This window comes from Odontesthes bonariensis, chromosome 24, assembly GCF_027942865.1.
Source record: "Odontesthes bonariensis isolate fOdoBon6 chromosome 24, fOdoBon6.hap1, whole genome shotgun sequence".
Lineage (NCBI taxonomy): Eukaryota > Metazoa > Chordata > Actinopteri > Atheriniformes > Atherinopsidae > Odontesthes > Odontesthes bonariensis.
The window spans coordinates 12,021,095-12,034,258 of NC_134529.1; the positions used below are offsets into that span (position 1 = coordinate 12,021,095).

Sequence of the window (13,164 nt, forward strand, 5' to 3'; positions counted from 1 at the left end):
CCAGGATGATGTAATATGACCGTTGTTCGGTAGTTCTGGCAACCAGAGGAAGCCAACACTGTCCCATAAACCATCTCATGATCCTGGATACTAACATAATGCCAAGGAGGCAAACCTGTTTGATGTCACAACATCAAAATAAATTTATGCTTCCATTGTCCAAAATTCCATTAATGCATTTTGGAAAATCATGAAAACCTTGACCTGCGTCTCATAGGACATGGCTGTGGAAACTGTAATAAGTGAAACAGAGTGAAATAGCTGTATCTGTGAATCAATGTCAGAAAATATGTGCTGTATTTACATTTCACTGAATTTTCTAAGAGCTCAACAGACTTTTATAGCATGTCACATCTGAATCAAAGCTGTTTCTTAGCTGCCTCTGTTTAGCTGAACTGATTTATTTCACTCTGTGGGAGCTTTTCTCAGCTTTGCAGCATCCAACTCACAGTCTGCGCTGATCAGTGCTAGCCTGGTTTGATATCCACGCATGCTATAAATTAACACACAAACATATAGGACAAATCCAGACTGTCACACAAAGCTCAGAGTAAATCTTGTAACCAAGCGAATCTCTGTAAAACCAGGTTCTTGCTTTTCATGGCTCCCATGTGTGAGCTGATACTGTAAATTTCTTGGAAATGCACGCATCAACTTCTCTCCAAGCATACAACTACGCATGTAGTGCACAGGGACATAAACATACACAATCATATATGTGCTACCTCGAGTTGGGCTTGAGATTCTCCACAGGCAGGTGTGTCCCACTGGAGGGTCTGGTGGACCACCTGTTGTTAATGACGTCATCATATGAAGCACTGTGCACCAAGTAGCCTATGGGGAACAATGCAAAAATCAATCGCAAGGCCTATTAGTTTTATTTAAAAAAAGAATGGAACTCAGGTTCTCCATAGCAGGAGCAGCTAGAAATGGAGAAAGGGTCTACATTTATCGAACGTTTTCAGCCCAAAATAGCAACATGCACAGATTCAGTACAGTAGTAGTAGAGCTTTACATTGGAGAAATACAGTCATTTGCCCTTTTTTGTGTGTTTTTGCCTTACGTTTTCCTCTCTCACAGAACAGCAGAAAACAGTAACTAAAAACTTCATGTACTGATTTGTTTAAAAACAACACGGTCATTTTCAAAAATGTATATTGATGATATCAAAGACTTGAATGAAAACATTCTGAAAAACTTGGGACTCACATGACTTTTTACTGATGATTTATAAAGTAACAGCAGTTATTCACAGAGGGTGGTCTCCCACACTTTTAACCCTGCAGGAAAAATAGCATTTTCTTTTCCAGAGATCAAGCTAAATGTCCTCCAACTGCTCTGTCTGTCTGTTTTTTCCTTCTCTTCAGCCACGCAGACAAATCATCAGATTCCAGCGAGCAACCTGGGGTCACACAGGCCTCGATGATTCACTTTAAAACTACAGAGACCAGCTCTGTCACATATCAGACTACCTACTGTTTCGATTGGACTTTTGAGTTTGCTTTCTGTTTTTACTGGAGCTGCACCAACGCAGCTGGCTGCTCACGGAAGAGAAGGAAAGCACTCGCAACTTTGTTTTCTCCTTTTGGATTTTCATTCTCTCTCCATTTTATGTAGTTAAACTACAGGTCTCCTGAAGCATTCCCCATCTGCCGCTGTAATCTGCACAGAATCTTTCCCCTGGTTTGGATGGGAGAATCTGTCAGTTGTTTTCCTGAAAGTTAGGAAGTAGGACACCTATAATGCCCAATGAATGATTTTGCCCAAAACTTTTAAGTAAAAATTCCCCCCACATCACAGTAAATGGAACCAGAAGTTGGTTTCAGGTGAAAGCCATTTGCTAACAGCTGTTTCCATTCACTTGTTTTGAAAGCTGTGACCCAAAAATTGTAAAGCATGGTTGTGGAAACACACTCTAAACACTAAAACAGCACTTTGTAATTGGATCTGCATGTGTGAACCTGCATACGTGTGTCAGAAGATATATACTAGATATCTTAAGAAATCAACATTGATTCACGGAAGGGATTCATATACAATGAATTATCATTGTGAAAAATATGGGCACAATAGTTGACTTAGAAATACCGTAGCCTCTGGGATTCAGTTTCTGGAAAAAAAAAGGTTTATGGCATGAAATAGTATACCCAGTATGGCTCAGTGCTTTTTTAATAGTTGTTGGACATGAGAGAAACTCTATGGCCCAGAAAAGTAAGTTAAATCAGGCTTTGGACACACTTATCGTTATATCTTTGACAGGATTTGTTGACGGTAAGATATTTATGGTGCATCCTCCCAAGTTTTCCTTGAAGTCATTAGAATTTCACAAAATAATTGTCAAGTGATAAATGTAGTACAACAGAAATTGTCAGCAGTCTGTGAGCTGAGAATAAATACAAAGTAGAATGGATGAGAAGAAAGAGAAGAGGAAAATGCCCGTGACTGCACACCATCTATCTGTTTTATAAATCAGAGGACTAACCCGTCCATAGCACGACCAGGAGCTCGTGCTTGTCTGCCAAAGGAAACACATTGCTTCTCTATTTAACCAGACTGCTAACTCTGTTAGTCCACAAAGCCTCATACAGTAGGCCACTATCTCCAGTGTCTTTCTTTTTTATTACCTATTTTCCGTCTGTCAGATTCTAGGTCAGAAGATTTTTGATTTTCCACTTGAAACAGCAGGAGTTGAGCAACCTTAGTCGACATGTTCAGTTACAGCTATGTTTATTCAAAATAAAGTGCTGGAGTGAGTTCTTGAAATGTCCAAAGGGATGCTGGTGACATGTTAAATATATCTGCTGAACCACAATAGATGACAAGTTGATTAAACAGAATTGTAGTGCATGTTCTGCTGCAGTTGTGGACTCTTTTCGGTATTCACCTGTTCTTATGAATGCGAGCCCACCGGTAAAACGTTAAAGCCAGACTGATACGCTAATTTTCCTTTATTTTCTTTGGTTTTTTTTTTGTATAACCATACACAGTCATGATACCCTTGGAGGATGGTTTGAACAACAGCAAAATGAAAACCTGTGTAGCGGTTTACTTCCATTAAACGTTTAACAGTTCATATTTTGCTCAGTAAGAAGAAAAGCACAAGCTCTTCTAGTTTCCACCTAGAAAGTAAAGACTGGGCTGTGTTCAGAATAACTTTCATGCTCATGCCTTTGCTTCTCTGTAACTTACAGTTTACTCTTCAGAAAAGATAACCTGGCATTTTGAGCACCTTTTAACTATTGACGACTGCATTTTGACTAAAAGGAAACAAATGATTTTCCTGATTAACTGATAGTCTATAAGAATCATAAAACTACATTTTCCTAGAGGCCGAGATAATATTTTCAAACACCTTGTTCTCTCATTTCAGCAGTCCTTCAACTATATTCAGTTAAGAAAAGAGGAACCAGAGACCTTTTTTTTTTCTTGAACGATCTTTCAATTATCTATTTATATCTCAGCTGTTAGAAGAATATTTTTTTTCCTTCTAATTTTCTTTTTCTCAAATTTTTTTTAAGATCTGCATGCAGCCACATTAATACATAAACATTTGTTATATTATTACATACTAATGTTGAAATGTAATGCTAAAGCATTACTAATGTAATGCTAATGTTAGCACTGAGTCCCACTAGACATTATTTTTTTTGTTCATATCCTTTTAACACCTGCAAGTCACATTGCCATTATTTTCATTGCAAGTTAGTAAAAGTAAGGCTCTACTTTATGCATTTGTGAGTACAGTTGTGTCTGCAGTTTTAGTTCTGGAGAAACATTACTTACCTGACACCATATCATCCTTCAAGGGACGGGCCCAGTCCAGGATGATAAACGAATGGCAGCCTTCCATGGCGACCACTGTGAAGTTATGAGGTTTGTTTTTAGGAGGCTGCTTCTGATTGGCTGCCTCATTGTCCTTCTCTATCAAGTTTTCTAGGACGTCAACCTGAAGGTACTCCAGAGCCTCTGTCAAAGAGCAAGGAGCACCTGGGTCCTTCTGGATGTAGTTCACATAAGGAGCTGAGGGCAGGAATTCAGTTATGTCAGTTAATGTATATTTGAGGAAGACATTTCTTGATATTGTCAGTTTATGAAACAAAAAACTAAATAGCTGATCTTAAAAGTATAAACAGGAATAATCTAAAATATATACCACTACTTTCAAGGTTATTACATTTTAATTTTGTAAGGATCCACTGCATTCTTCTTTCTAAAAGACATTCCCAGACATATACAATAATAGGCATAGGGTTTTAATTCTGAGGCCAATCGGCAGCCATATGGCCATTCTGTACTATGCAGTCATAAACTAAACTACATCATCTGCTGAGCAGATTTATGTGTCTCTCTATTTGCAAGGTGAATGTAAGGGTGTATTCCTGTATTTTCATGCCCAGGGTCTCTTCAGGCCCCTGCATATGGAAGATCCACATGTTTTGCTTTGGTCATGTGTTTTTAAAAAAGCAAAAAGCAAACTTAAAATGATAACTGCACCTTCTGACAGAGGCAAACTGTTTTCTTCTGCTGTTGAAAATTTGGATCCAAAAAACTGGTGAGTGCAAGGCTGATACAGATCACTGGGCAACAGTATTATAACAGTTTAAACAATGTCAACTCTAGACTACTATGACATGCCTTTGCAATTTATGGCTCAAATATCCTGCTACTTATGTTTTTTGTCTTATGGCAAAGGCCATCTATTTGGAAGTTACCGTAAAGCATATTCATACAACAGCTAAAAATGATCACTTTATATTTTTTGTCCCACATGTGCTTTTGGTTAAGATTCATTCTAACACATGAAGTTCAGACAGATAATGAGGTGATACCTCTACGTTTGATGCTTCATTCAAAGAAAGTTGATAGACTGTTAAGCTGATGAATTTACATGAAAGATATTAAACCAATAAACAGGGAGGAGAAAGTCTCCACGTCGAGCCAACAGACTTGTCTCTATCTGCTGACGTCAGCAGATAGCAGTTGTTTACCGATACAGATTGAGCCGTGTTCTTGTCTCATTGTTGCTTCTGGAGCAGATGATGTTAGTTCTGACACCGTACTTATAAAGACGCCGCAATAAATTTCTGCATTTAAAAAAGGTTTCAAACAAAGATTGAAACAAATAGTGACAAGCTGCATTTAATCAGTCTATAAGCAAAAAGTAAAGCTATTACTCAAGCGTCACAGCACAGTGGGCTCATCCACATCCGGAGTGATAAACCTTGACTGTGATGGGCCGGAATCTGTGAAATATTTTACGATAAGCATATGGTTCTGAAGGAGCTGCCTCATCAGAATTCTAAATAAAAGGGGCACACCAGCCATTTCAAATGTCAAAGTCAATCTATTCAGCATGGGGAATGTGACACGGCCATCTTACATTGTGTAGTTTTTAGAGGGCTGGCGTAATATCTTTTAGTCTATTTGTACAACTGTATGAGATGATAAGAGTACGAGAGGCCAAACTAAGCACACATGAAGAGGGAGAAGTTGAACAAGGAACAAGTTAAACAGCGTGTTTGGCTGAACTCTGTTATTAAGACCCAATTATGGTACGTTTGTAGATGTTTTTTTTTTTTTTGTAACAACTTGTTCCTGTACAGTCTGAGAAGGTCTTATATGTATGAGGTATTGTTAAGAAAGTCAACATCAAGGTTGAAATGTATTAGTCCTCTATGAAACGAAACAGAGCTATCAGTCTGTTAGTATTTACAGCCCTAAGAAACCCTCATCAATCATAGAAACATATACACAACATGTGACTCTGTATGGTCAATCATGCGCTTTAACTTTTTTAGCTAGACATACATCATATATATTAAAAGATAGATTGCCACATGGCAATTTGAGATCCAATATTCACTGTACTTTTAGCTAATTCCTCTTTATGCCTCATTATGCTCACAAACTCAGTACTCCCTTATAACCTGACCTATTTTCACAGATCTGTGTCAGCAATCAAGAAATGGATGCACCACCTTAATACTACAGGATAGGGAGAAAAATGCTCTTGTGTTTTTCTTTAAATCGATCACTTTTATCTTGTTTGGTGCTAATGTTCTATTTAGTTGCATTTGGGAACTCTGAATTTCAGGGGGGAAAAAAATACAACAAGAATCTGTTTTAAAGTTAGTTACAAATCCACAACCTGACCTAAAATCTTTTTTTTTTTGTTAGTCTTCATAGTCTTTTTTTGTTCATTTTATAAAGAACTACATAACTGTTGACAATTGTCTTACAGTTTATATCAAAGCAACAAAGTAAAACTGGATGCTGTCATGATATCTTTCCACGAATTATGGGATTTCAAGTTCAACTTTCCATTTTTGCCGTTAAATGCAGCATAAGTCATGATGCAGAAACAATCCTGAGTAGAAAAGGATCAAGTGGGAACATATTTTGATTGAAAGATTGGGAAAACAGTCAACTTATTCTGTACAGAGCTTTTTATTTTTTACTGAAAAAAAAATGGCCAGTTTAGCCTGAAAATAACACTGTGAGAGCCAAAATAATAAATGTGTATTAAATGCCCTGGAAAACTCTACAACGTCTCATAAAGTTGAGGGGAACCACAAAGTTGGGTAAGAATTATCGGCTGGTCCATCACAATTTGTGATTCTATCTTGTACAAATATAAAAGTCATGTGATATGAATGTGTGCTATATTTTCTTTAGTTTACAGCAACCTTTTGCAGTGGAGTGTAGTTTATTAAGATACAAAGAGTACAAAGAGTATGTAGGGGTAGATTTGCTAATGGACACACACTAAATTAAATTCTTGAATACCTGTGAAGCGCTTCTTTCTAGCAAGATCAAACTCAGTTGAAGGATCCTTGTTGAGCCGTCTGGTGGGAGCCTCTGGAGCTGGAATCTTTGTGGTAGTGGTAGACACTGTGGATGGTGGCAAGGTGGTCTGGGCAAATATCATCTCATCTAAGAACCATATGCATAGATGAGGTTTTGATTAATAGATTTACAGTATTTACTTCATTTTATGCTGCTGAGTTTCTATAATCCTTCGTAAAGGTCACAATGAGTGTGTAATGACTGTCAGACTGGTTTAAATAATTGTGGACAGATGTGTGAGCTTACTTCCAAAGGATCCAACACCCAAAGCTATATTTTTGCAGCCCATATTTTCCATGTCTGTGACAACGACCACTTCACAAGTCTCCAAAGTTAACAAATGTGTACAGTTACAGTGGTTGAAATTCAATGAGCTTTTTGCTCTTTCGTCACAGATTTTGTCTGTAGTGCACCAGTGGACCTTGCCATTACATCATGGTCCACACATAAGCAACCAGCCATGGCAGGAAAATGCCAAGAAAATATTTTCAAACTCAATGTGACTTTTCTTGCAAACCCAAAACAGAAATTAAATGTCACATGCAACTGATTCCTTCAGGCGTTCAAAAGCATCCAGTAAAATGAAGCTTAAATGCTAAAATCAGTTTTTCATTCAGCTAGTGTTAGCCTGAAGCTAAGATTAATCTATTGCATTAAAAAGCAATGTTAAAACAGCAAATATATTGCATGAAATGAATAGCCAGGACATTCTCTTAAGCTTAGTAATGCGGCAGGGCTTTTGGAATACAGATGATGAAAAACAGCTTACAATGGAAAATATCCAAAGCTTTAGCAATGAACTGAGACCAACCAAAACAAATGTACAAGAAGAGAAACAAAGTGAAGGCCACAGACAAGATAAGGGGGAAGAGAAGGGAATAGCTCGCAAGCAGCTCTAATCAAAAAATAAATAGACACAGAGCAAACAGGCAGGGTAACAGTCACGAAACAATGAGCATACAGTGCAATTTAGTCCATCCCAGCCCTGTGGCAGTACGTCGGTCCCAAGCCAAACTCAGCCAGTACCTTTCTCAAGAGCAAAAGCATCAGGCACCATGGACACTGTAAGCATGTGGTCCATTTCCATTCCTGAGGAGTCCTCTGTTGGAACAAGCTGTAGCATCAATCTTACAGGACTTTGAACACATCTCTGTACTCACAATGAATCTGAAGTCAATGCAACAAAAAGATTTGTTTTAAAAATGCATTTTATATTTGTTTGTATGTGGAGTGCTTGTATGAATGGCGATTAAAGCAATGTATGTGCTACTTATTTTAAAATTCACATGTGTGTTCAGTGGTAGCAGTAATGTCCTTGTGTGTTCGTGCCTGTTCGTTTTGGTTTACATAAACAGAATGACAATGTGCAGCTGACAGCTTGTGGAGTGTTTAAACCAGCAGTGCTCTGACCACAGCCAGCTACCACATGCAGAGGCTTATATGTGGTTCTCCTGGTCTTGCATAGACACCCACATCTACTGTACACGCACACACACTGACCAGATCACACAGTTATACACACAGTAATAGGACTCCTGTACAGACAGGAAGCGCTTATGGCCTTGGGCTCAATGGTAACAAATATATCTGAGAGATTCATTGAGGTCACATTCCTTTATGTGCATTATTCTTTCTCTTGAAATAACTTTATATATGTGTAGAACCTACAAACTACACAAATTTACAAGTGGGGGCACGACAATATATTTTTCACATATCTAGCACATGTCTTTATTTTGATTCATATTTTTTCTATGGTAACTGCAGTGTCTCTACTTACCTTCTGGATAACAGTCCAAAATTCCCTCTGGGTCCAGAACAGGATATCCATGTTCATCTGTTTTGGAGAAGGTTCCAGGTGGACAGGTTGGGTATGGCATTGCAGTGGTAGACTCCTCTGTCATCCATTCAGTAGTGGTGGGTTCAGGTGTGGTAGTCGGAGCCATGGTGGTGGTGGTGGTGGTGGTAATAATCCTGGGGCGAAAAATGTCCAAACCAAGAACAGGTTTTCCTCCAACCATGAGGACCTTGTCTTTGGGGTTGATCACAGGCTGGCTATCTCTGCTGTGACCAAACAGAGCAATCCCTTCTTGGCTTACCAGGGGGCTGCCTCTGTGGTCTGTTGGTAAGTGAGTGGGTTGTCAGAGGAAGTTCAATATTTATGACTTTGCCTTAGACAGCTCAAGGCATGCACATTTTGCAACACATTCTTAAAAGAATCATGAAAAAGCAATTTACCTTTTCTCGATCATGATTCTTAAACATACATTTAAAATTGCACGATCCAGTTCAGTAATTGAAGAATGATTACCAAATGGAAACAAATGTAAGTTACAGCAACTTTATGAATATGCTTTTTGTCGGTTAGGTTTCATGAAAACAATAGTCTATATCTGATCAAGTACAGTTTTACAAACATGTCTGAGCTTTATTTGTTCAAAATACAAATCAATGAACATATCACCAAAAATAGTGCGTCCATCTTCTCCGAGAACTACTCTCCTGGGTTTGCCCTGGGAGTCCTGGAGAACTTGTCCTTCCTGGTTCAAAAGAACCCCTTGCTCCAAGTCAACCACCTAGACAGACAAAAACATTAGCAAAATCTATATGGCAATCTGCTGGAGCTACAAATTTATACAAATTTCAATACAAATTTCTAATTTGAATTGAAACCCTGGCTGATTTGACATTTCAGACATTTCAGTTGGATGAAGCATTACCAATTTCTATAAATGTTTTACAGTCTCTTATTTTTTGTACATAGACATAACTATTTCATGGGATTCACAGCTATGCGTTGTACATAATTCAGGAACTGATAAAACTATAATCAGGTCATTACACTTTATTACCCATTTGGTTCCATCAGGTCCTGTGATAAACCTTTGAGCGGGAGCCTTGCTGGTGTCATGAGAAGAAGTAGATTCTTTTTCACTGGCTCCCGTCAGATTGGGTCGTCCATTTTTACCTACTAATTAAAGATTTGAAGCAGCTGTGTTATAAAAGTCTGTCAAAATAGTGTTACTCAACTATCAAAGTATCACACTATATAATTCTAACAACATTTTAGATCAAGGAAGTACTTGTGCCTTTTGCATTAAACTATATCTGTCAACAACTTTTCATCACATGCACATACCACATGACTTTACCATTTCCATTGCTAGGTTTGAATCCTCCCTCATTGCTTGGTTTCCTTGAACCGATGGGATAGCGAAGCCTACCCCCATGATTCCTTAAACTATCTCTTGATGAAGATGAAGACAATGTCGATTGAGAGTTGCCTCCCATCAGTACGCCTGTTTTTGACATAGTAGTGCCACTGCCAACATCACGATCTGAGGTCAACACTGGCTGAGGCGAGTTTGAGGAAGAAGAGGAAGAAGATGAGGAGGAGGATGAATCAGACGTTGAAGCATCTAGCCTGGAGTTCTGCGCTGGCTGTAGTCGGATGGAGGGCCTTGACCCACCGACCTGCCTGTTCACCAAGAAAGAACGCATCCTTCCATTCAACCCTACACCAGGATGACGATGATTTGAAGTGGCTCCAGAGGACGTGCCAGACCTGGTCCTGGAAGAAGTTTCCCTTATACTCATGCTCTCATTGTCTTCTACATTTCTGTGGACAGCAGAGGTTATAGTAGGCTTCTTTTGGGCTGCTGCAGGGACTACAACTTTCCCAGTACTGTCTCCACTCCTTTCACTGAGATAGTCCTTATAATTATCATTTCTGTTTACATTAGAGTTTTCCCTGTGGATGGGCTCACTGGAGCCTCTGCGTCCATTTGAGGACTGATGAGAATCAGAATTTGAGGAAGTAGAGGCTGAGGTTGCAGAAGAGGTAGATGGATTTCTCGACTCACTTGATGCTGTATTTGGATTGGTCAAAGAAGGCTTAACTGAACCCGCACCAATCCCATCCTTTGGTGTATCACGTGTGGCTGGAGTCCTGAGACCCTCAGTGGTATCTTGCATTGAGGACACTCCTGTTGCACCAACAGCACCTGAGACCCTGGTTTGTGCTCCCCTTAAAAGTGGTCTTCCAGCTCCTATAGATGATGACACCCTGGTCCAAGGAGTCTTACTATTCTGCCTAGAAGATGTTGCCTTTTTATTTGGGCCAAATCTACCTGGGTAACGACTCGCTAGCCAAGGGAATCTTTCAGCAAATGAAGAGCTGACTCTAGTCCGTGAAACTACAGCTGTTCCCTTGGTGCTTTCATCCTTCCTTTCTTCCTCCCTTTCCTCCTTCTCTGTGGGTTGTGTTATAGTGCTTAAAGTTGCTTCCTTCACTTTGGTTTTTGCATCTTCTGCATTTTTGTGATTATTGTCATCATTTCTCTCTCCGTAAGAAGCATCTTGATCAGGTGATGGACGTGAACCCTGTGAATTGTGTGTATCATGTGAGGCTGTAGAGCTGTGAGAACCTCTTCCTGAAGCTGACTGAGAGGAACCTGATGTGGCAGCAATCGAAGGGTGAATTACACTACTTTGTGAGGTGGATGGATTAGTTCCTTGCAAAATTGTTGATCCCCGAGACCTAGACTCTGATGTGGACGGTGATTTGTCAAAAGCAAATGAATCTGATGAAGTCTGACTGTCTGAAGTGCTTGCTGAAAATGACCTTGATTCTTTGGGATTGAAAGTAGTTGATGTTTCGTGGTTTTGAGTTCTTTGAGGTAAAGTAGTCTGAGATTTTGCTGAATCACGTGTGTTTAATGTGACTTGGCTCTGAGATCTGCTTGGTAAATTCAACTTAGTAGTGACGGCAGGTTTGTGGCCATTTACCATTCGGGTTAAATTCCCAGAAATGAGTTGAACTCCAGGATGTCTTTTGCCATTACCAAATCTCAAACCAAAACCAGAATTGCTGCTGCGCCCTGCCAAAGAGAAACCTCTACCTGCTTTTGTGGTGTCTGTCTGTTGTGAATTGGTTTCTTTTACACCTGTAGTGGAGGGTATTGATTGTACTATGTTGGGTTTATTGTACTTATTTTGGCTCTCAGGATATGTAGAGGCTACCATGTCCTTTCTACTAGCTGCAGACTGGATATGTGAGGAAGATGATGAAGAGGTTGCAGAAGAGGCTGCAGAGGAGGATGGAGAGGAAGAAGAAGGCAAAGATTGTGAGGCATCCTTGGAGGATGAAGAAACAGAGGAGGTGGAAGAAGATGAAGAAGAATCACTGGATGAGGAAGAGGAAGTTGCCTTTGATTCAGCTTTTTTATGGATTCTGATCTGAACTGGCCTTCTGTTTGGTCGATTAGGACTAATATGCACAGGTTTAGTTGGGGAGGGAGTGAAAACTTTTAGGCTAGGGGTTTCAGTGGTCAGATGGTCTTCATCATAGTCCACATCATCCTCAGATACAGCGGAAACATCATTGTCTGGTTCTTTTGTCTCTGGCACTACTTTCGTAGTTGTTGTGTCTTCTACTGGAGGTGGTGTTGTTGGTGCTTTCTCTTCCTTTTGTTCTTCATCCTCTCTAGCGTTTCCTCTTGTTGAGCCTCTGTTCACCACATTCCTCATTGAGCCTCTGACAGAGGAGAAAATACTGTGATAGGAGCGTGTCTGAGAAAGTGGACGTAGACGCCTCTTGAAAGGCATGGCAGGGCGTGGCTGAGAGGTTGTGACTGGTTCCTCTGGTGCCTCTGTTGGCTGGAGGTTGAATTCGTCAAGGTCGGTGTCCTGTTTGGAAGAAGAGCTAGTCCGTTGGCTGTTCTTGTTTTTTGAGAATGATGAGGCAGTACTGCTGGCTGACAGGAGACACAATGACAATGATCATAAGGGTTATGATGTGTGATATGTAAGCGCACATGCATGTATAAACAGTCAAATGTGCTTACACTGTGGCATGGCAACACTGAAGGCCTTGCTCTGTGGTCCCATTCCCTTCCTGTTGGTAGCTCTAATCTTGAAAATGTAACGTTCTCCTGGTGTTAGGCCATCTATGGTGGCTGTGGTGGTGCTACCACGGTATGTCGTGCTTTTCATTCCAAATGGTTTCATAGCAGGAGCATAGGACAGTATATACTCTGTAAAGCAGAAAAGCACAAACATTTAGGAGGAAATGTTAACTAGTAGCGCTCAGTTTGAAAATACGAATTTGTTTTACATGTCCCTTCATCATATTCAACATTTCTAAACTAAAAGAGCAGTCTTTGATATAAATGCACTGAATTTTATCGACATCCACAAGCGATTGTGCGGTCTGACTTTTTCTGGATGAACGATTTTGTGATGCAAATGTATTACTCTTTTGAACACATATTATTTTGAGAAGCAAAACGCTTTATTTTTTAAGCCCCAGCCAACTCG

General features: G+C 39.7%; 1 protein-coding gene across 4 annotated transcripts in view; it reads right to left on the reverse strand.

Moving 5' to 3' along the window:
- fndc1 (fibronectin type III domain containing 1) overlaps window positions 1–13,164 on the reverse strand; it is a 35,897-nt gene that overhangs the window by 5,823 nt on the left and 16,910 nt on the right. For 2 of the 4 annotated variants that reach the window (XM_075459383.1, XM_075459381.1), the window contains 9 exons: window positions 12,693–12,881; window positions 9,999–12,602; window positions 9,699–9,817; window positions 9,311–9,422; window positions 8,627–8,965; window positions 7,873–7,947; window positions 6,787–6,933; window positions 3,784–4,020; window positions 726–834 (listed from right to left, as the gene is read on the reverse strand). In XM_075459383.1, the coding sequence (XP_075315498.1) occupies window positions 726–834; window positions 3,784–4,020; window positions 6,787–6,933; window positions 7,873–7,947; window positions 8,627–8,965; window positions 9,311–9,422; window positions 9,699–9,817; window positions 9,999–12,602; window positions 12,693–12,881 (3,931 nt within the window). The remainder of the gene's footprint in view (window positions 1–725; window positions 835–3,783; window positions 4,021–6,786; window positions 6,934–7,872; window positions 7,948–8,626; window positions 8,966–9,310; window positions 9,423–9,698; window positions 9,818–9,998; window positions 12,603–12,692; window positions 12,882–13,164) is intronic. The other 2 variants (XM_075459382.1, XM_075459384.1) reach the window with 2 other exon arrangements.